Genomic DNA, 25615 nt, shown 5'->3' with positions numbered 1-25615 from the left:
GAAATTAAGTAAATTAAAGGGAAGTCCATGAAAGGGGGAGACACTGCCAGGACACTTCGTAAATACTCAATGGAAATCGACCCTAATGGTTAGAATAACCAATAGAATGTATCTTAATTGAACTTTTCCTGTTGCAAAGAGCCAGTAATCCTGCTTTTATATATTTTTTTAAACGGTAGATCGAAGCGCAGTACGAGGAAGTACGGTACTGACGGCGTAAAAAAGGAAACATACCGATAAAGACAAAATATTCTTGTAAAAATATCGTGCTCGCTGACTTCGTATTCCCAAAAGCTTGGTGCATGAAAAACTGAACAATATCTTCCAGTAAATTTCAATGAACGTATTCACTTTTTAAGAAGGCAGATTAATAATTAAATGAAACTGTTATTATTAATAATCTGCCTTAAAATTAAGCTATTATAATTAATTAAATAACCAAAATATAATAATTTAAAGGGAAGTCCATGAAAGGAATAGAGGCAGCCAGAATACTTCGTAAATACTACAGAGAAATTGACCTTAAACGTTAGATTATTTAACTATGTAATACTGAACTTTTTTATGCTATACATAGCCAGAAATCCTGCTTTTATTTATTTTTAAAGGTAAAGCGATGCCCAGTACGAGGAAGTACGGTATTGACGGTGAAAAAAAGGAAATATGCCAATAAAAACAAAATACTCTCGCGAAAATTTCGTGCTCACTTGGTTCACATGCCCGGAGGATAAAAGAGGAACAGCTAAGGGTATAAGCGTGTGCAGGTGGAACACGAAGAGAACGAAGCAATTTTCCACATCGATTATCCACAGCTTCAACTTTCCTCCTTCGCAAGCGAGATTAAAACGATGGCTCAGGCCCACCGGGGAACTTCCCTAACGAGGTACATGCGAGGGAGTTTCCAAAATTTTTTATTGACGTCTCACTCCATCGTGAGCGTAAAAATTAAAAACAAATCTCACCCCCACTACACGAAAGACGATGCAAATAAGAAAAAAAAATGAATGCGGAAAAGTAAAAACAAAATCGCATGAGAGCTGTTCCAAAGCGAGTGACCTCAAAATACGGGGTAAAAAGCGCTTAGTTTTCGATCACCATTAATTCCGTCTAACATGAAAGACTCAAAGACTCACTATTTGCTTAAAAGCAAATGTCTTCCTTAGAGTCACTTTGTGTTGTTTTTCTCATGCTTGTGGCTAACAAGTTTTCTGCTGGTTTTAATGCTCTAGTCGATTGCTTTCTGTTTTAAGTTAATATCCAAGTATTTAGCAACCAAATTCGACGTAATTTTAGCAATACATGATGCAAAAAATAACGGGAAAATTAGCTTTCATCGCTAGACCTCCATTCTTTTGTACGAAGTACTATTTAATATCAAATTATAGCGTCGTATTTTGTCATTTATATTATCCTTACTAATTACAGTGTTACCTATTATATCAATTAATACCATTTACAGTATTCTTATTAGCCTACAGTAAAACAGAAAAACCTACGAAGTTCGAGTCCAGGTCAAAAGGATGACTCCCTTAATTTTCACAATTTTCCGTGCACTTACACATGAATCCGTAATGTATTTCGAAGTCAACTCATTATATTATTCATTAAACGTGACCGCAATTTTTCACAATGGGAGACCACGAAAATCGAAATTGCTCCATCGTTAAATGACCTTCAATAACTAGTTTTTTTCTTCCAAAATAACGTTACTGAATTCCGGAAACTGTAGAAGAGACTGAGGCCAACAGTTTGGCGGAGGGGAAGCCACAGAAAGACACCTTGCGATAATAGACGATTGCTATGACGTCTTTTTATGCATTGATTTATACGGGAACTTGGCAACGTCGAATATACGTCGCCACTGGCAAAGAGAATATTTTTCGTAAGCAAGTGAATATCTAGCTACAAAAGTTTATCATAATAATTTGCTATTAAACCTTTACGAGGAAATTATTAATTTAACTGGCTCTAATACAGGATATTGGGGACAGTAGAGGCTAAGTAATTAGAACGTAGGGCAACTTATCGAAAGGTATCCGGTTCATTCCCCGGATAAAGCCTTCGGACTACCTCGTAATGCGATGACACCATGGGAAAGGAACTGGCCTCCTATCCCTAATATTTTGTATCCCACGTATAAAAGAGTCTGGGGTGACCTCTAAGCTCACCTGACCAAAACAACCTTTATGATGAAACGGTGTGAATGAGTGAGCAGCATATTAGCAGTTTAATATGAATATTGAATTTTATCTTAAATATTAATTGATTAAAATCCCGTTAGTATGATTCACGGGAATATATCGACCATGGAACAACAGACTAACAAGATAAAACCATGGGGGCTTGAGTAACAGTAGCGATATAAATTTTTTCTAATAAATTGATTTGCCAAAATATGTAGCATAAATATACGAGTATCGAGAGAGCGCAATATACGTGTACGTGCAGGAAGGAACAGGAGGTCACCGGAAAATTCAAGGCCTTATGTTCAGCACGTAAATGTGCAGGAAGGTGATTCGTACAAGGCCCGAATTCAGGAAGAAATTGAAGACGAATAAAAATATGACGAATGAATTCGCAGGTGAGATAGGGCGCAGTTTAATTATAAGGTCACAGATTTGACAAGGATATATTTAAAAAGGAGTAGTTCACGAATGACGAGAAGAATGGTGTTTTCCTAAAAAATACACAAAAAATCGCTTGGATATTTTACCTATCCAAAAATCATCAGAAGGTTATACCATTCATCAATCAATATTGACGACACAAAGGGAGCATTTCTTCCGCGGCAGAAAATATAGGAAGGACTAAAGAGATACAATCAGCACCATCTCTCGACATGACTAGCAGTTATGGAATTTCAGCATATCAGTATACAATACACATCAAGAGCATGACTTAGCAAGGCTAAAAGAGAGAAGCAGGCCTTGAAATTAAGGTGCATCAAGTTGAGTTCTTAAATACAATTTTTTCCGTCAACAGATGGTTTCATTCCTGCTATCTTATGTATAAGTGGAGGACTATGGAAAACTGCTACGGACGGAAGGAATAAAAAAATTGCTAAAAGTGCTATTAAAGGGAGACCATGAGACAGACGAGGGAATTCATTGGATGGATACATCTTCACGGTACAAGAAACCTGCCTCAGACCTGTGGATGTGAATGAATGCTTTACGGGATTCCCACCAGGTGAACTGTTCTATTAGAGCCCATACTCAACGCCCTGAGGATGATGGCAGAGTTAGCCATCGAAACGTCGGCTCTGATAAAACAGCTCACCCGGTTGGAATCCCGTGAAGCATTCATCCACATCGTGCGCCAGGAAAGCACCAAATCTAAAGGCCCGTTTAGTGTTTACACGATACATATACCCGCACGAGTTAATGTCTGTTAGCGTGAATAATTCAGCGGACCGGAACGGAACGTGTACGAATGCATGAACCAAATTAGAGCAGGTTCTGTTTTCCGTTCATGCATTCGCACAAGTTTGTTGGCTACACAGTGCATTTTCGGGTCCATTATCGCGTTCATGCATTTAGACATCAACTCGTGCGGGTGAATGTACAGTGTAAACAGGCCTTTACACTGCCTCAGACCTATCTGATGGCAGTCTAACGTAAACTAAGCCAGAGTGATATCCTTACCATTTCGATACATGCATCTGGAATGATACAAAATCATAAAATGGCATTCATACGCATATCGCAAGAAATTAAATCTTGACCAAGAATTTTGCCAACCTAAAACATCGGTTACAAACTGTGTTAGAGGGAAGAGTGTTAGGTAAGCGGGAAGGGGGATGGAAATAAGAGAATATAGAGGGAGATTTAAAGGAAATGGACCCCACTGGGAATTGAAGAGGGACGTTAAATTTGGGGAGGGAGGACAGACAGGGTGAATCTCCAAATGCTTCATCAAAACACACCTTAACTAGAAGGATGCCGTTAAAAACAACGACAATGATAAAATACAACGAAGGGTGGGATTAAAGCGAAAAATAGGGTAATAGTCGACTTGGTATTACCTAAATCAAGGCTTTTAATGGGAGGCAGCAAAACTTTCAAATCGAGAAATGACGTGATAATGAAGTAATAATCTAGAAAATTCATTGGTATAACATCCAAAAAGCAGAAATTCTTCTAAGATATCGTATTCAAAGCAAAGTCATCAAGTCGTCATCGAAAATGCCAAGTCTCCGAAACCCGTGTCAAATGATTTGACCGTTAGTGTCAAAGATAGCTCTGGTTCCGAAGAATCAATACTAAGATGGAAGAAAAACGACAAATAACTCTTGCATCCATTGCACTTCAAAAGAAAGACTGAATATGAAATGGGCAATATAGCCTTAACTGTACGTTAATTAACATTATAATAACAAATGTTTACATTTTTGAATCCGATAGACGACAAAAAAGCTCTAATCATTATGAAAACTTCGGATTTTGTTTCCGTAATTCAGATTGAAAGTAATTATTGACATAGATGATTTGCGAATTCTGATATTCAATTCAAGGCCGACAAAAAGCATTGAATGGACTGGAGCACTTCCGGGGGTGTCACTTAAAAATTTAAAGAAACAGAGACCCAAGGTCCAGCATGACTGAGCCTTCTTCACGCAAGGTAGGACGAAGGCTATGCGATGCTGCAATAGAGACGAATAAATGTAGCCCAGTCGTATTTACTCAAATAACTATGGACACAATTATAATATGCTAAAAAACGATTCATGTTTACATAAATGGCTATAAGCCATAAGTTTCACAACTGAAAAATCGTTGACATTGAATTTAAATTTTCTAAATAGTGTGAGAAGTTTAGACCTCGCGAGCACCAACTTCTCAGCATGTCGAAGGGCGCATCTTTTTCCTCGACATGAATTACAAAACCACAAGGTGGATTGTTGCCCTACCACGACAACTCAAATATTAAATAAAACACCATCAGAATAAATGGGCAAGGCTCAAATGTTATGGTCTTCAACAAACATACTCTTTGAATATCCTCTGATTAGATATCGCACGCAAAAAATAAGGCAACCCAGTTACATAATACTTCGATCTTCCATAATTTTACTCGCATCATGTAGTAAAATAGTTCTAATGTATTCATTACACAGAATTACTATTATTTATGAGAAAATAGAAAATTACGTACATATACACGCCAATAGAACATAATAACAAGACTAATACCACCAAATGTGAAGTCATAAACAGGAAATAACCGGAGACAATGAAATGACTAGCCGCACAATGAAATAATTACTTTCTTGACACGATAAATTCAAATCCCAATAATCACGAATCATGAACCACCCTTTCTTCAGCTCAGGGGAAAGTTCCCAATCAATTCTGTAGCCAAAACCATTGCCATACAAACATGAAGTCATAACCACGAAATAGTCTTCGTCGGACAATTAAGTAATTACTTTCTTGAAACAATAAATCCAAATAACAATAATCAAGAATCATGAAACATACTTTCTTAGGCTCACGGATTTTGAATCAATACGTTTCATGAGGATATTTACAAAGGAATCTGAGACTTGCGTATCTCATTGAGAGAGCTATCAGGAAGTATTGGCGAGGCAGCCGAGGACGTCACAACTCGAACAGCGAGGAACGCAAAGAATTTACGCTAATCGGGGAAGCCCCAGCCAGCATAACTAAGGGTGTTGCTAGGGAAACACAGTTGAGCAGCCAATATCATCTCTACAGAGGAATGACAACAAACGTAAAGCACTTATCTCATCGATTCGAGATTTACATCGATAACATAGAAAATTCTACACGTATAGGGTGGATCTATGCTTCATAAGCAGGCGAAGAAATAATTCTTAAGATATCACATTGCCTCGAAAGCGGATAGCTCGAAAAGTAATAACACCTAGTAATCAGAAAAAAAGTTTGCAATGCTAAATTTATGACATAGATATAACAAAAATATACGAACGCAAATTTTGAAAATTTTCGTATGCCGTGGAAATATCCTTGAAAAGACTTGAAAAATATAATCATATACTTCGTAAGGTAGCTTTATATTTATCAATGCTGTAATGCATAGAGTTTCATACGAATATAAAAGAGAAATTTGCAGATACAACGCGACACCTTTCTTTCATGCGGCAAAAACTGCACAAAGGCATGATGAAAAGAGGAATGTTTTTCCATATGTGGAATAAAATATGCCATCCAAAAACACAGTTCTATGTTCAAATATTTTAAGTACACCAGTTCCATATTTAGCTACGAATAAGGAAGTGGTGGACTGCAGCGACGCTTTTCATCGACGTATTGGAACTACCTTAAAACGCCAGCTACAAGCCACAAGTTTGTTTCCACTGAGGCTTGTGAAAAAGCGTCAGATTTCACCAGAAATAGCGGCAAAGACAAAAAATATCATGATAATAAACATTCTTTCCAAAAACTACATCATCTTCATTCGCATTACGATGGACAAATTCTTGAAACCCTCCCCCATTGCTTTAGTGAAATTTCAATCCGGAATATTCTGCTGATACTGACAGAATAAAAACAAAATAAAAGTCTTGGAAACAGCATTTACCTATATTAGCAATGGTTTCCGCTTTTCAGTTATGCTAGTCGAACACAACCTTACCGAACTCCTTTCTCCGGATTAAAAAAATCCGGATTGGCATTCCAAAATCAACTCACCCGAATACTTCCGCGCGGGAGCCGTCCATTTTATTGAATGCATTAACCAGAACCTAGTCGAACATCTTTAATTTGAAGCAAAATTGTATTCATCCTTAAATTAGTTTCCAATCTATTAAGTTTCAGTAATATCTGAACAATAATACGGCACGAAAATGTCATGTTTTATCACATACGGTCACTTATTTCGGGGGGAAAGAACCAATGCTTGTTCCAGTCATTATAAAATAAACCTCTAAATTGTAGCTGTTTGGAATTTGAGGAATTTGAGCGGCGTCACATTTGGACGATTACTGAGAAATATTATAATTATATTCTTGCAGGGATTAAAACTCAAGCGCAATATTTTGCACCAAAAAATATGTAGTTTTCGATAATTTTTTTCGAATGGCTCTGCAATAATTTTAGACCCTTGGTTATATATAACATAATTACTCTAGGTAAATTTTCGTTAAATTAAATTTTCGCATTTAGAAAACCCCTCCTTAAAACAACTTTTCTCTGAGTAAATTTGAATTGTTTAAAACCCCAGAAATCGAGGAATCCGTGTTCCAATCCCGGTCAAGGTGAAAGATTTTTTTCTCAGAGGATTTTTCCTTTCATGGTTAATTAATTACAATTCCATTCCTTATAATTTAGTAAGCATTTTTACATACATAACTAAAAAATCCCTGTCAAAAATATAGAAATTACTTGATGACGCAACTTTTAAATTGTCATAAAATATGAACCAGCAACTGTTCGTCCATCCAAAGAGTGTATAAGACGCAGTAAGGACCAAAGACTTAACGACCAGAAACTTATGCCATAGGCTAAGTCGAAGACCTCCAAGATCTGGGTGCCTGTCCACCCTATTGCTGATCGCGCATTACTCCTAAAAGCAACAACTCTTCCTCATCCCCAGCATATGTTATTTATTTTCATAATTCCCCTATATTTTTTGTCTAAGACACAACTTGCGCCATGCATTCCAACTGTGGGTGGCCCGCTCCACCATGATTTTAACTCAACGATTAGGTAACTACAAATCAATATGGGTTAAAATGTAAAGTTTGAATTTGAATTAAAGACACATTTTTCTCTATGACGCAACGATTGGGCGGCCCTGTCCACTCGACGATTGGGTAACTAACTAAAGACCAAAATGGGCTAAAAGGTGAAATTTTGAATACTTTAACTTAGGATACTATACACACACTTGCGTAAGACGAAATATAGGACACTTCGATAGAGAAAGAATGAGTGAAAACGAGCAGGCTCCTGACAGCATCACAGCAGTAAAACAATATTTTAAGAATATAGAGAAAATGCAAGTCATCTTTTCCAGTTAAACCATCGAGTTTACCTAACAAGTCACTCTCGCCATCGGATGTAAGAATGACCGATTGAGGGTTACCCACCCATTACACCAGCCATTTATATACATCGCCGCCGTAATGAGGAAAGGTGGGGAGGAATGGCCAAAAACGCGTCTGCAGACAAGACTCTGATGGAAAGCCGTCGAAGGGGTACCATTCATTTCTTCCGACTGTTGTTATTCCGCGCGCCCAAAATTAATGATTAAACCGGTTTTAAAAGGCTTTCCCTCGTAAAAAAATAAAGTTCTCACGCGCTCTAGGCCTTCGCTACAGGCTGAGCCGAGCCCAAAGTCGGGGAGATGGTGCAATGCCTTGAATTTGGCCAGCGGTAGACCCGACTTCCGTGTCTTTCCGTCGTCTGGGCCAACGGCCTGGCTAAATCAGGACTCATTTACCTCTCCCTGTACCTCGATCCTGACCCGTTATGCAATGAGCACGCCGGAGAGGCATTTATAAAAGGCACACGAAAAACAACATCACAACGATACGCATGTATTTTTTCCCTCTCTCCCCCGAATAGAAAGGAATGGCGTCGGAGTGTGCTGTGTACCACGGGCGGAACCTGAAGAGATTTCATCCGAGATGGTGCGAAATTGGGAAATTCGGGACGACGAGGAATTAGGACATTACAGGGATGGAAAGGAGAGGCAGTCGAGCATGCTCTCATATGGCTGTGAAAACATGGGAGTTAGATCGTAGCAAACGTACTCGAGCAAAGGTAATAGGAGTCCTGATATGGTCCTCATACACCCCACTCATTTAATGAGTGATTACCTACCTGGGTAGTCGAGTACAATGCGGGTACTCGAGTACTTACCGGAGTAGTGAGTACTCAGTGAGTGTTCGAGTGGGTGAATACTAGAGTGGGTGAGTATTAGATAGAGTGAATTTCTATTTAGACACTCGAGTATCTGTTCGGATGATTGAGTTCGAAAGAAATCTAATTGAGTTAGTGGTCGTTTGAGTGAGTAGTTAGGTATCAGATTACTACGTGGGCACTTGATTACTTATTTGGGTACAAGAATATCTACCTGAACCTTATAGTGAGTACGTACTCAGAGAGTGTGTGTTCGAGTGATTGAGTATCTAAAATACTCAATAAGTAGTTGAGGTACTCAGGTGCTTCCTCGCCTACCTGATGGGTAACTGAGTTCCCATATAGTAAATGAGTGGCCAGATAATTATTAAATTGAACTTATGGTACTTGAATAGCATATATTCCACCAGCCCACACGATGACTTGACGTGTCGAAACCTTGGCCGATGGGTGAATGAAATGAGCGTAGAACTAACAGAGGTTACATTTCAACACGAATCTCCGTGATATCCGTAACTATTGCCTCTAAAGACTCGCATGACAAGAAAAAAAGACTTTTTTCTTCATGGTATCACCCACTGCATTTCATGGCGAAAAGTAATTTTTTTGAACGCATTAACTTGAAAAGTGGAGATTCTTATAAAATACGGAACTTTATTCCCTCTTAATTAATTATTAGCTGTAAGCATATTTTAGAGGCGTTCTCATAAAAAAATTAATACCACTGAGAATGAAATATTAATTTCAGCAAATTTTCAGCCCCGGCTTCATAATGAAGTGGGAGCATGCGATAGTTATCGAAAGTATTTTTTTTTAACGGACAAGTGCTGCATAATTTGCATGTTTTCCTCCAAGTAGGAAATCAGCGAAAGCTGAAAACTTAACGGTTAGAAGTAAAATTTATTTGTTTTATCCTTAGACTTGAATCGAGACGCAAGGAAGACCCATAGAAAAGAAGGTTTACTTTCGCAAAAAGTGCCACAATCAAATATCAATGAAAAGGTATGTGGGAAAAAGTTAGCTCTAACTAGAATTCTGTTGCTCCTTCGGCCATATACCAAAAATCTTTGCTCTCTAAAAGAAGTAAAAGGGAGAGGTCGAGAAAATTCAGAGACTTAAGTATTAAACGTAGAAAATTTTGATGAGGAGTAAATAAGATCGAATAGAATATTTCTTAACTTTAGGGTCCATAGGTGTCCGTGATTCACATGTATTCTTTTCATCAAATTATGCTACCGGACAAAATGTCCATTGGCTACTATGCCAGACAAGTGTTCTTATCATAAGAGTTTTAGAAAAAAAAAATTTAGTTTAGTCGAAAGAAAACCGACTGAATCAAATTTAAGCTATACTTGCATAATATTTCTATTTTATTATTTCCTGATTTTAGATTGCATTTCAAACAACCTGGTTTTTGACACTTTTCACAGCAAAACTCTCTTCGTTACATACAAAATAACTCGTGCGATCACATTTTTTAAGCATCTGCATTAATTACCGCGAAATAAATTGCCTACATAGGAGATAAGGAACATATTGGGAACAGACAATGTGATGTAACTTCGGATGGCGTCCTAATTTCATAAATACTAACATAAAAGGAAAAATCTACTTTCACTTTTCTGGGCCTATTCGATGAAATAAGCCCTACAATGAAGAAATAACGAGTAAATTTTTCACTTAAGACATCGAAAAAGCGCGAGAAAATCTTTAGAAACCAGCCAGCGCGTAAATCATTATTATAGAATAGAGAAGGCGAAAAATATTTTAAAAAATAGTCTTTATGCAAATACAAATGCACCTACGCCGCATAATATTGTATAAATTCGTTTGGCTTCATTTAAATGGAGTTGTTGACGATCACACTGTGAAATTATATTTATATGAATTTACAAAACGATTTACATAAGAATCCCGCACAGGTTATGCGAAAAATTATAGCTAAGACGCATTAGAGTCATATCCTTGCTGTCCTGTTTCCAAAACTAACATTTATGCTTCATTTGGTCATTTTTCCGACATCATTGAAGCGATCTCTAGAGCTGTCCTTCGGAAGAAATGAAAAAAAAAAAATGGTCGCGTGATTCAGGCTTGATGAAAACGATCCGGAATTTAAACAAAAAAATGAGGTGGAAGTCTCCTACGCAATGCACTTCCATCGACAAAAAGTGCGGTTTCCAATGAAAAAGAATTGGCTGGGTTGACAAAAGGCCTATGGTTGGTTTCCGGGAATAGAAAATGCTTTCGCGGAGGGGAACTACGGAATCAACATCCTTCCCAGATGACGTCACTCAACGCACTGAGACGCGAGAAGATGATGGGAGGCATTCGTTGAAAAGCGCTTCTCGGAGCACTTGAATTGTCTGGAGGCCAGTGAGCCTCTCCACAAGCGTGGACCACGTAAAAAACATGCAAATATGTTTTTATGTTTTACAACTCAATCAATCGTGTTCTAATTATTAGAATGATTAGGACGGACCCTGATAAGCAATTAATTGCACCTGGAACATACAATTTTACCCTAAAAATATTCCCAAAGATATAAAAGAAAATGCTTTAAAAGGTATAGTACTCGATAGATGAGAACATTTTCAAGATTAAAACCTACCTTTTAAATGAATAAACCGTCACGAAAAACACCAATCAAGCGGTAAAAATAGCGGTCTTAACTTCTCTGATACATAATACAGGTCACACTATAAAATATACAAATAAATGGGAGTACTTAGGATGAAATCTGGAGCTGAAAATCAATAAAACGAACTATGATCGAGCTAGTTGAAAAAATATGTGCAGCAGGGAGAGTATTTACAACGCAACACACTAAATACTGGCGTCCGAAAATTCCAAGAGAATACCGTAAGTTTTACACAAGAAATCTGACACCCTAAAAGATCAGTAGAGTGAGAGATACACATAAACGTCAATTTAGAGTAAATGTCTTAATATCAGTTTCCATTGAAATTAGTGAAAAATCAGAAAAATAGCAGTGGGGCGTCTAGTAAAAAAAATAACGAAAAGTAAGGTATGAAGTCAAGCATGAAGGTATCGATATAACGAAATCCCGATCATAACAAGATAGAACGAAGGTCTCCTGAAATTCGTTATAATGCGCTATTCGTTCGCTTTAAGCTCCTTGTACATTACACGTTTTCGCACGAGCCGGAAAAACAGCACGGGCCTTTTTCTATTAGTCTACTGAAGAAGTTTACGAGACCTTTCACATTGCACGGTTAAAAAACAGGCACGATTTTTAGTCGCATTGCAGCCGTCCAGTGCCACTGGGGCCACACGGCTATTGTGTCGTCTTTCTGCTTCTGTTAGTGATCCACGTAAACAAATGCACACTTTCACCCTAGACGGTTTGAGTCATGCGGTAGCTGTCTCCAGTACTGCTGATTATAATCTTTCTGTACGGTTAAAATCGTACAGTATGAAAAGCAACTGGCCACGATTTAAAACCGTGCGTTTTTTCCCGCACGGGCGAAAACGTATAATGTGCAAGGAGCGTTACTATACGTAATTTTTACGGAAAGGGCTTAAGCATTTTATCTGGTAGGAGTTGCAGTGGACGAGAATAAAGGGGATAAACTTTTCTCGGGATTCCCACCGGGTTAATGTTTTTATAACGGCCAACGTTTCAAGTACCGTCTCGGCACTCACTCAACTAACGCCACCTACAGTCACAAAGATAGCCAATCTTGATGCAGTTGACCAAATTATTTCGAAATTACAGTTAAAGAACTTCATTTATATAAAAAGGCCACATAAGGAAATTAGACTGTTTAATATTGGTGCGATAAAAGAATTGGCATCGTATTTTATTTTATTATTATTATTATTATTATTTTTTTAAATGTATATTTTTATTTAACTAAATTTATTACAACAATGAAACTTAGCAACCAAACATTAAATAAATCAATATTCTGCCCTGATGATGAGTGGCGAGACGGTACTTGAAACGTTGGCCGTTATAAAAACATTAACCCGGTGGGAATCCCGAGAAAAGTTTACCCACATCATTCGCCGGGAAAGCATAAAATCATATTTCGAGATTAAAGGGGGTTTAACTCACCTCAAGCCCCGGGCATTCCCGGCGCCAACCGCACGGGGGCCTGGTTCCGTCATAGTTGGCAGAGGGGGGCGTGGCTGAGGAGGATGCAGGCGATCCGCCGCCGGGAGCGGTTGTGGCCGGTGGTGCGGCTGCCGACAGTGCGGGTGCGGCGGGCGGACCCACGCTCAGCATGCACGCGGTGAGCGTGAGCGTGGCGACGATCACCTCCCATGGGTGCGAGGCGCAGAAGTCGCCGTGGGCGCGGAAAACCCGCGACAGCATCATGCGGACTACCACGGAAGACGACGACTATTCATGCACACGCGCCCCGCCGCCTCCGTCGCCGCCTCCGACTGCAAAAAAAAACAAGAGAATGTCAGTCGAGGAAAATTCATTGAGGAAATGTCATTAAAAGGAAAAAAATTACTGCGAAATCAAAATTGATGGCTTTGCCCACGAATAATACAGAAGAGCGGCCGATAAATGTGTTGTCACCAACGGAGCATTTAAATGGGTTTGCAAAAGTCGCCACTCGCGTCGCTGACGGACAAATTGACCCAAGTTTCACGGGGAAATAAGGGATAATTAGGTGTGTTAACCGAAATTTCTATGCATGATGATGCGGTATATCAAATTCATAACTCTTCAATGCTATCCCTCGCATTTGCAAGGACCTTACAGCAAAATACTGGAAATATGTGAATCACAATGCACTTATCGCCGCGTCGCGGACATTTTTGAAAGCCGATTAAAATGCGACCGAAGTGGCAACAAAAATCAGCTTTCTTCGGAATGGGATTGGGCTTCCTCTATGCAGTCCACTTGGCTTTAGCCTTCGAGTCGATATTTGGAAATATTTACATTAAAATCAACGAACATAACATTATTTGGGTACAGATTCACGATAAGGACAAGGAGGGGCTGGGTGGGAGGCCTGATGGCTAACCTTCCAGCAGTAGTATATTAGTTCAACAGATTCAGCGTTATATGGTGGAAAGTCGACATATTTAAATAACAGGTGGTACCACTTTTTCAAAATATTTTAATGCGTACAACGCGTTTCGGCTAACACAGCCATCATCTGGTACAAGACATTGTCTCACATAGAAATATCACCTTTATACCTTTGAGAAAGGGGTATACGTTATTTTACAGGGGTATTCCAAAGTGGTTTTCGTTATTGTACAGTTATGCCTAGAGTCCTCCTTCCACCTTGGGTGTCCCGTGTTTTTGTAGTTGTATCTTTTCTCACTACCTCCATTCTGTCGCCTGTTTTCTATTCCTTCTTCAAACATGTGACATCCTCTCCCACCCCTTTCTCAAAGGTAAAAGGTGATGTTTAAATTTAAGACAATTTCTTGTACCAGATGATGGCTCTGTGAGCCTAAACGCGTCGTACGCATTAAAATATTGTGGAAAAGTGCTACCATCTTTTATGTAAAAAGTAGTATATTAATTAATGAACATGAAGAGCACAGTGCCATACTTAAAATGATGTAAGCCAAATTGCGCATTCAGAAAATTCACACGGATTTCGATCAATAATAACCAATCTGGCCAAACAATGGCAAATTATTAGGTACTTCGTTTTCTGGATCATCATCACAATCATGATAACCTTTCATGAAGATGACAATTTAAGTTTCGAAACATTATTCCCGTCAGCAAAGTAGTGTTTCATCAAATATCAAAGCCAGGGCATTACTAGTATTCTTTTACCTAGTTGTGCTTTACTATTCTCTCTTAGGTTAACGGTCAATGTCGTAAAACCTCCCACGATACGACTTCAGAGGTGGCCTGGGGGATAGTATGCAGATGAAAATCACTAAAACGAGCTAAAATCGAGGTCCTAATAAAAAACCAAGCTGGCCACATCAGGCACTGGCCACTGGCACACATTATTTACACAGGAACACTACATAAATACATTATCGCTTACTACATAAATACATTATACGAGGGATGTCTTGGTGGAAATTCATAGCACTACCGACAAAGCGGATGAAAAATAATTTTTTTTTTAATTATGGAGACTTTATTATGGATCACAACCTTTTCCATTTGCTTAAGTATTCATCAAGTACACATTAACGAGATTGAGCGAACAGTTTGACGTTCTAAGCAAGTGAAACCGGTATAAAACTTTCATAACACACTATAAATGCTAAAGTACAGTACAGGATACTTGGAGTTTATATACTCCTAGGTATTTAGGCCGCAATTTATAATCCAAAAAGTCATTAGAAGGAAGATTAAACGTAATTAACTTCTGGGTATATCTCCCGCACAACAGCGAAGGCTGTAAATGAGGCCTATTTCTCAGCTTGCTACTAGGAAGGGATTTGGGTCACGGCCGACGCGCGGTTCTAATTCGGAAAGCCACGCGAGAGAGAAAGGAGGAGCAGGCAAAGACACTGAGCTCATCGCACGACAGAAAAACAAACGGGAAAAATAATTGGCGCAAATGTAAACGAATTATATCATGATATACCCACCTCCAAACACAGGTAGATCGTGCAACACACTTAATACGCCATACTTTACAAGGGCGCGATTTTTGACAATCTGAACACAACAGTGCAGAAGAGAATACCAATAAAATAATTCAAAAACTTCAGCTAAACGCATAAGAAGTGAACATTTTTCATATTGAAGCCAAAGAAAGAGAATGAATTCCATGAATTTTGCGGCCAAATTACCCATTCACGCCTTTTGCGTAAGAACTGAATATTGGTTTGGAATTAATTAAAATCTTAAAATGATAATTATATACAGCAACAAATGTAATCATTACCATAAATTCGATACCATAGTTTCGTTGTTGATAAGTTAATACTAATATTTCAAAGATAACCACGCCAGGGATATCCGAATTCCTGAATCCAGGGATAAGCCTAAAAAATATCTTGCAAACAGCAATACCTATTTATCTAAGGATACGAATAAGGTCAAGCTCAAGCTAATTTTTAATTTATTGACGATGGTAAATGAAGTCTGTTTTCTCGACTGAATACAAGATCACACAGTGTTAAGGTAATTTTCTTTGGTTTTCGGGCCATACATTTCAGCAGTATTTACCCCAAATGAGGATACATACACTGTGATGAAAATACACGTACTATTTTAGCAGTTACTTAAAATCACCGCCACAAAAAGCAGTTAATTATATATTGCAGTGGTATATATAGCTAAAACGTAAATATACCACCCAGGGAGCTATCTATTAGCCCTCCTTTTCTTGAGGCAGAACACGCATCAAATACAAATAAAATAAACGAAATCCATTCATAAAAGTAAGCAGAGATAGAAAGTTTATCAACACTGCGTTGAAATGATAGTTTTTCGGGACAAAGATCAACAACACATCATTCAAATCGTATCATGAGGGATGCTGATCTATTTATCTTGATGTAGATGGAAGACTGAAAAGCATTTTATCACAAATTTACCAACAGTATATAATTACGTTATTCATCCATCCTCCCAAAATTAAAGTTGGTATATAATATGTATTCGAGGATATTATTATATTAGGTGCTTATCCATGAAAATAAGTGTTTTTATATTTTAGGGAGTTTTTATTTCATAGGACATTTCTTGCTTTTCCGCGCGAAACATTAAGTATGGACTAAATTTTTAAGGACATAAGGTTGGACGAAAATGTGTAATCATAAAATGCCTGACCCAATCTTTGACCCAAATAACGAGAGCTTTGAGCAAATAACAACAATACGATTGCACAATCCCAACCATTTTGATATCAATCGCTTCAGACAATTAATATCGCACCTTTTCGTTCAATCTGAACTGTTTCATGCCCTTTAAATCCAGAGTATTAATTAAACGTCGAAAAGGCTGGACACCCAAGAAACACCGTTTTCATGGTAGCTGCAAAGTACATCCAAAAACATGGTTGCGTTTCCATAGCTCAGTAACAAAGGAGTTGCGACCACATGTTTATGGACATAATAAAATGCCTAAAATGATCTCCCCAACCACGTCCTGAAGTATTACAGATTCCTCCGGAAACCCCCACTCTATGCACCTCAGGTGAACGCTCCGAAATTCCAAACAAGTTAGCGTAAGTGAGGGATGGAGAGAGAGAGATAGGGGCTTCGAGAAGAAAGCAACTTTCGCCGCTATAAAACATTCGATCGCTACGGCGTGACTCCCATTCCCAGCCGCAATTTCGACACCGTTCACAGCAATATCCACACGTTTACTCAACGGCTCACATGGCAGACACTCCGCGAACGCCGACATATCATAAAATACCTGCCAAAACTGGCGTTTATCAACTAATTTTAATTCTCTTACCCTGGTAGATAACACAGTAAATTATCCCTTCATGAAGACGACACTATAAATATAACATTAGGAGGCTCCTTCATAAGTCATTTGAAGGAATAATCCATATTGAATTTGATTACAACTCGTATATTCCAGTAATATTTTATTCAAGCAATCATCACAGTTGAAAAGACGGAGCGTCATAATCATGATTCACGAATTGAGGGACTCAAGACTTAGCAACTTTTTATTGAATGTAATCGAAATCGAAGCAAGTGCAGACGTTCCCACTAACTGAAGCATGGGGTTCAAAGGTATGAAGACTGAACACGGCAGTAAATAATCAGTTTTTTTTCTACGATATCAATCGCTGACATAACTAAAGGCATACATTATGAAAGTAACCTCAGTCATAAGTAATACTATGTGACCTTCGAATCGTAAAATAAATGGAGAATTAACCAATGGTTACCAATAGACAGATATGATATGAAAAACAATAAAAATAAGACGTTAGTAATGTAAATCTAGGAAAAACGTTAAGCAGTGAACCCAAGAGTAATATACTCGTAATAGAGTTCTATCGCCTTACTTCTCCCGTGTCATCAGTCATGTTACCAGTCATTTCATGAGATACAAATAGCTACATGATCAAGAGACAGCTCTTGATAATGGTGTGTAAACTGAAACCGGTTGAACAAATAATATAGCGTGGAAAATTACTACACCTGTTTGTATCTTATTACAATGAATTTCCACAGGGTGAACTCGACCACAATCTATCTGTTTCAATAATTTTCTCCTTCGGTAGGAAAATCTCAGGAGTTTTCTATAAGATAATACAATGGGGCTCAATGGCCTTACTAATCCTATTTCGTTAAACATTCAATACTTCATGGTATTGATTCCTCGATTGAGGTTGCCTCCTATAATTTTCTCCTTCGATAGGAAAATCTCAGCAGTCTTCCCAAAATCAATACAACAGGGTTCAACAGCCACACTAATCCCATTTCATTAAACTTTCAATACCTAATGACATTGATTCCTCGATTGAGATTGCATCCAAAATCAAAGTCGGTTGACTAATCGTTTCCTCAACCGCGTTTACGCGAGACTCCGAGGCGGATCAGTTTTCATAATGAAGAGTTTGAGAAGAAAATCAATTGGTGCCAAGCCGAGCACGCGATCCTAAAGGATGGTCTGATGTTTCTCGTTTCGTCACAGACGCGGAAGTGTCCCCGTGACCGACAAAAAAGAAAACGATACACACACCTACGACTTCTCCCATCTGAAAACGAGAGCGGCGAGAAGGAGAGAGAAATTCGGAGTCGTATACCGGTTCCAAGGGCATCACGCCATCCCGTCGACCACGAGCCTGACCGCATAAGATGTTGTGTAACGTTATGTCCGAGATGTTCGATAATCGAAACGTCCAATTGATAAAGGAGGTTCAAACGAAAACGAGCTCTACGCATCGAAATTTAGGTTTTATACAAAAAATAAGCTTTACACGATGTGCAGGCAGTTGAGTTGCCAGGAGGGGGCACGAGCCCCCCAAAAGCAATTAATTTTAGCAAAAAAATAATAACCCATAAAACAATTTTATTCTAATCCACCAATATTAAGAAGAAAAATTAATATCGGCTATTATTTTTATGAAGTGACACTGCGAACCACGGCCTTGCACCCGCCCGTTTGCGTGAGAACAAATTGTATTCATAGATACTCATCTATAGTGCTTCTAACTGCCACTTGAACTATTTTTCAGCCTAGTATGTTTTAGCAAAACAGCTTCCCGGCGACCCATCACTTGTGTAATTTTAAATTAAAAAATTGCATTAAAAGTGATTTCTAGAGATAAAAATGCTCACATTTTTCCCAGAGGTTCCACCCTCTTGACCCTCCGGGTGGTGCCCCCCAACACATAGTCCTGGCTACGACCCTGTGTACAGGTATTTTGGAAATAACATAACAGATCCGCAATTTTTTATGAAGAAAAATGAATAGAAGAAATCTCCTTAGGCGATACTTTGTAGAATTCGCTACTTTTCTTAACGCAGAGCAATATAGTAAACTCAGCACAATTTAACATTGACTGACCCAGGCTTCCATAGCTCAGTGGCATTTTCTAGAACGTAGAAAATAGATCTGAGTTGCCGGAACCAGTCCGGGTTGGATGATATCATATCAAGTATGGAGATTACTACTGTGTCTTAAAATGAAGAAACAAAATGGCCTTGCTTGTCTAAGGCTGTTTCCAAAAATACCAGAGAAGGTATCTTTAACAGATGGAGAGGCTCTTCATTACGTCAAAATGGCGTAATCATTAATAATGTATGGAAACTTCTGTTGATGACATGATGTTGACGTCGCGAAGGATGAATCTAGTGAAGATAACATCTTTTACAATTTCGGAAACAGGCAAAGCATGCGGAAATTGTTGATTACTTAGAGCTAAAATGCAACTAGAATTTTTACAAGCTATAAGACGTATCCTAACATTGGTTTCGTGATAAAGAAATGTACAAATCTTACTAAATCAATCTGACAGTGAGACACTGTCAAGTTAATTATGTAACTCAAGTAAAAAAATTAGTTGACCAAAAATGATGGTATAGTCGACTATTAAGACGATACATGAATAGCCTAAGGTGTCGTCTCCACTTACCGGCAAAAGTGTTAAATGCAAAATATATTTCAAGAATAATCTGCTTGCTATATATCTCACGTAGATCCTTGACATCGAAGGATGGAAAATATGAAAAAACGAAAGAATCGATACCATTATTTTTAACTTCTCAGTAGTAGGTCGGTATTTTTTGATTTGATAATTATTGTTTCTTTAATCAAGCGTTTCGGTCTTCATCCTTCATAAGGACTTCAGGTATTCTGTCCGCCTCCCCTTGATACAGCTGCTTGATTAACTTCACTTTCATTATATTAAATTTTTGCATTTTACGCACGTCATCTTATAGTACGTATTTGTTTTGATTGTGGGAGTAGCTCATTCCGGCAGGAAAGAGAAGTCATCAGCCGACTTTGAATAATACTTTCGCTCTTCACAAATGGCCTTTATTTTCAATGGGTCACCACTTTTTCTTCTGCTCCTTCCGCGTGCCATTGGAGGAACTTGTCTTCAATCACACAAGAGATCTGCGCCTTAACGTGCACTCATGAATCTTAAAGAACAAGGAAACAGTCTGTCTGGGCCACCAGGATGCCAACAACGGATAATAAAGAGCGCGCTAACAACATCACAGGTGGTCACGCTTGTCTGTTTTAATCTCAGGGAAAGTCATACCTTTCTAAACATATGAAGACAGAAAAGCGTTAAATTCGATAACCGTTGCAAAAGGAATTGATGGATAATACATTAATAACTCGCTTTTGCTCGCTGGGGGCTCAGAGTAAGGATGGGGGAGAGTGCGCTTTGGCTACTGCGCATGTAGTCAAGATCCCGCATATACAGCATATACATCCCACACTTCCCACAATTCTTCCCACAAGGGATTCCCGCACTACTTCCCACGATCACGTGATAACCATGTTGACTACAAGAATCTGTTACTGCGCAGCCTGAAAGCGCCCTCTACCCCAATCCTTACTCTGAGGCTGGGGGGGCTATGTTGCTATGATTTTTATTTTGTATGATTGCCGCGCCGCCATTGGATTTTGGTGGCCTCTTTTTTGAACTAATCCCCATACTCAATTTTAATTGAATAGACAGATGAATAATTGGAAATGAAGTGTTTTCATAATTTTTCCTGGGGTTTCAGATAATTTTAGAAGGGGTCTTCATAAGACTCTGTCGTATCTCGTCTCGTTCACCCCAAACATTTATGTGTATGAGCGAGTGAAGGAGTGAGTGAGTGGTCGTTAAAGGGCTTTATAGTATATATATTACAAAAATTTCAATGACAAAAAATACCTGGACTGGGAATTTAACCAGGTACCTTTAACTGTTCGGGTCACTTCCCAAATAAAATGTTATACAAGTTGCTAGATTTCCATGCCAACTTTACCGAGGATCATGGTATAAGACTCCGGAGATTTGCAGTCTTTTCATATTTTCTTTTTTTTCAATTTACTGCATCGCAAAACATATTAAAACTGGTATACAGCAGCCCTCCATTTTTTCCTCTTCCTTGTGTTCTGCTTTTTGTGTCCCAAATACTTATTTCTTGGTTTTCCTGGGAGAATTTTCCCGTAAGGTACATTCAACATAACGGTTTATCATAAAATAATGATGGGGTTTTGAGCATAGTTTAAATGAAAACAGAAGTACTGACAGTTTATGTTTTATATTTTTCGAATTTGCCATCTCTAGTAGTTTTTTTACATAATTAATAAATTTCAATACGTGCACCATCAGATACTCGATAAGAGAGAAACCCGACGTCGACATTAGCCTACTCATAACAAATGGTACCAAAGGGACCACGGATTAACGTCCCATCCGACGGACGGAGTGCTGCACTTAACGTACCCACCTCAAGGCACTCAAGCTGGGATCGGGCAGCCTCTGAAAAATCTCTGTATTACTGACGTAATTAATTGATTTTCTTGATCGTCAGCACCCAACGCCAGTTCCAGGCTTCCATTCTCTCTCTTGATTAGCTTTTCCAATGGTCCCTTTTGATTCTTAACGTACAACGCACACAGAGCTCAAAGGATACTTTTATTTCAAGAACCGGTGGTAACCAGAGCCGTGAATTGCGGAAGGTTCCACGCCGGTGGGCGCAGCAGAGAGAAAGGTCACTGTGGAGGCGATGACCCTGTAGGTCACAGCTGCGCAACCTCTCGCCGAATTTCTTCCGTGTTAGCATGCCCTCGGGCGGGGCAAGGTTTTCCATGAGATCCTACATGGACCAGGCGCTCTCCAGGAAAATGGAGAAGTGAAAAAAGATCTGTTGCTTTCCTGGTGGTGGAGGCTGTACGGGTGCTCCACAGGGTAATCTCCTCCATGGCTCCTCCGCTCCATCTATGTTTGTCAGAATTTAATTCAGCCCTAAGGATAGAGTAGGACTCGCACCCCGAAACGTCGGAGGTCATGGAGAAAATAACCCGGTAAGCACCCGAGCAACCTTCCCTGCCAAAATGGAGAAGTGTTTAAAAAACGACGTTCATAAACCTTGATAAATAACCATTCGTTAATTTCTTTGACAAGGTACTAACTGCAACCACGCTCGCAACGAAAGACTTTGACCTCTTGAGGTGATTTTACTTGCGAAACGATTGAGTATTATTAGCTCGGTTCTTCTCCTCCACTCCAAATAGCAGTGCAATTCAGTATTTCATTTAGATAACGATTCATTAAGGACTCTTATTATGTGACTTCATACTCGACATAAGTCATTATAATCAGGTTGCAAGTTCCACTGCTCTATTCCAAATATCGTTGTCAGTTTTTCATTTAGATAAAAATTCATAAATCACATGGGATTTTATCACGCAACGCCACAATGGACCAAAATGTCAGTTAGAAACCATTACAGCGCATTGTAAATACAAAATTTTCGAAAGCTCTAAACAAGATCGTTTGAAAATAAATTTATTAATTATTCAATATGTTGGTGAAGTGGGTGGAGAATTATTATGATAACGAACGAAATGTCCCAAATTCAAAGTCGGTTGAAGCCTATGGACGCCTCAAAAATATTTTCACAGGGTGGGGTGGACCATGGAAACACTGACCTGGTGTAAAACCCGAGAAGAATTCACCCTAGGAATCCGTCAGGAAAGCCTGGAATCTTTCAGAGAAAGCCGAAGCTGCCTCGAATAGCACACGAGGTATCAATAGCACTGTACGTGCGTCCCAGCACGTAGTATATTGTGTTCGCGTAAGGGTTCTAGGAGATGAGAGTCGCTATTTAGCAAACACAGCTGCACAGTGGTTCTAATAGCGAATTTAGCGGGACAAAATTATTTTTCTTAAAAGCTCCAGTAGTTTCACCATTCAGGATGGTAAAAATATTGAAATAAACATATGTTAGTACTGAAATAAGCTCATTGGGTTGTTTTTAATAGAAATATCACATTTTACTTTCTAGAGAGCATGATTCGCGACTCACTACTTCATTCACTCATCAAAACAATGCCCTAACTACACAAGATATACATAAAACGTTTGAAACTGATTCCAGCTACTTTGAGGCACACGAAAAAATATTTTTTGAAACAATTTTTAGCCCATAATTACTCGGAATTCGCATATATTTAAACTATTGGCGATAAAGCTATGAAATTTAACCGGACATTTATAAGTAATATTAAATTCTCCTATTTTGGTTTCAATATTCCATGAAATTTTTAATATCATATTATTGTATTTTAATTTATTTGTGAAGTTAAAGATTTAAAAGTAATATAAATGTTATGCTTACAATATGCTACTATGTAGTATATATGGAAACTTCTGAAAAGTCTTATGGCTTAGAAGGACCTAGTGGTACAGGCAAATAAAGGCAATTATTACGAGGGTATTACATTATCCGCATTATTACGAGGGCATTACCGCTTTAATAGTTAGACGACTGTCTAAGATAATCATTTCATGTGAACGCTCAATGTTTTCTTCATTTGTGATGGAAAATGGTCACAATCCAATGTGGCAAAGCACTGTTCCCGTGCTGTACCGAAAGTCTTCGATGAATTTCGACCCCTGATACGCCTTCCGACCACAAGAAACGGATCGCTGAACGTCGCTATTCTTTCGTGCAAATAGAAAGCGGATATAAGCCATTATTAACAGCACGACACCGATAACGAAACCAACCTTGAAACGTGCAAAGTAAAAAAAAGCAGCCCGAAATTTCCAAAGACATAACAACATATAAAAAAAACATGCGTCATCAACGTAAAACGACAGTACCACCAAAATAAACAAAGATATAACTAAATTGCGGATAGTAATTGAGTGGGTTGGAAGCCAAGGGGTACAAGTGATTTTTTTTCTCAACAGAGTTAGGTAAATTTAATTATTAGAAAAAATGCGCAAAAACTTGGTTGCCAAGGGATACGAGTGAGTCTCTGTTCTGTGCTGACATCGCGTGGAAAATCAAAAGCACCACTAAACATCTAATTGATTTTGTTTGTTTTCTATAGCTAATTTCTGTACCTAACTCTGTATAGTAAAGAGAAATCACTTGTAACCCTTGGCTTCCAAGCCACTCAATTGATTTGCCCCCGCATTATAAAATATTATGTACATTCAGAATATATTCTCAGAATAGTCCTCGGGATACATACTTGAAAGAAGGAGGTTTGTGGGAGAAGACTTATAGGGTGGCGAATCAGGGACGGAGGGGGCAAAGGGATTGTTAACCAGTTCACGGCACAGGCGATGTGTGGAGGCGACTAAGACGCCAAATCTGTTTTCGCGCCTCGCCCGTCGCCTCGGCGGCGAAGTTGCTCGCCCCCAAACAAATACCTTCTTGGGAGAGTGCGGGGGCGTGAGAGACAAGTCCCGTCGTCCCAGCCGTCGTAATCACCGACTAACACAATCTCTCCCGTCTTTCTTCCCATTGGCGAGGGAGGGAGTCAACGAAATTCCCAAGCGAATGTGTGAATGGGATGAGCCCTGAAGAAACACACCGCGTGCGGGCGTTGAAAACTCAAGAGTAAACATACAACGAGAATTCTGAAGGTAGAAGCGCAGGAATCGAAGGTTGGGACCAAATATGAAATCCCAAATTCAGTAACTACAGTGGAACCTCGGTTCGCGATATGAATCCGTTACGGAGGACCGGTCATAAAGCGAAAGGCACCCTGTGTTTAATCTGCATACTTTGCGTTTAAAGAGCATCAGCGCATGTAAATTATGCTTGGATACATATGTTTCGTTAAAAAATAAAGCGTTCAATTGCATAAATGAAGACACGATATGCGAGAGCAAACAAAATCGGCGGAATTTGATATTTAAAAAAACATGGAAAATAAGCTCAGGTCGATCGCCGAATCGTAAAGTCGTAAGATCGAAATGGAAAAAGAAAAAAAAAAACTTTATCAATAGCTTTAATTCAAATCGATATACCTCGGATAATTCCATGTATGCATTAGTCTCAAGTACATATGCAAAAAATCGCAATTTGACGTTATCTTAAAGCACTCGGAGGCACTAAAGAAAGAGAACCACACGCGCACGTAACTTGGAGTAAAATATACCAGATCGATCAAGGTAGATGCGCAGTGACCGAAAACAGTATGGGACATAAAACGTATACGCTAGCAATGTCTAGCCTTAGGCGCTCGGTTAACACTTATTCTCCGACCAGTACATAATCGCCGAAGTCAATCGAAAAACCGGCTTCGGAAATATTAATCTTTTCCAAATATAATCGGTATTTGGAACATTCACACGTCATTTTTTCGTGAATTTTTGTTCAAAAACAATCACGTAACGATGCCTTAGCCTCTATAT

General features: G+C 38.8%; 1 protein-coding gene across 2 annotated transcripts in view; it reads right to left on the bottom strand.

Annotated features, from left to right (window-relative positions):
• LOC124168837 (3-hydroxy-3-methylglutaryl-coenzyme A reductase) overlaps positions 1 to 25615 on the bottom strand; it is a 210303-nt gene that overhangs the window by 64769 nt on the left and 119919 nt on the right. For both annotated transcript variants that reach the window (XM_046547173.1, XM_046547172.1), the window contains exon 2: positions 12928 to 13259. In XM_046547173.1, the coding sequence (XP_046403129.1) occupies positions 12928 to 13191 (264 nt within the window). In that variant the 5' untranslated portion in view covers positions 13192 to 13259. The remainder of the gene's footprint in view (positions 1 to 12927; positions 13260 to 25615) is intronic.

Source organism: Ischnura elegans, chromosome 12 (assembly GCF_921293095.1).
Source record: "Ischnura elegans chromosome 12, ioIscEleg1.1, whole genome shotgun sequence".
NCBI classification, from domain to species: Eukaryota; Metazoa; Arthropoda; class Insecta; order Odonata; family Coenagrionidae; genus Ischnura; species Ischnura elegans.
Note: the sequence above shows the minus strand (reverse complement) of the source record. Positions and strands in the feature narration are given on the sequence as shown.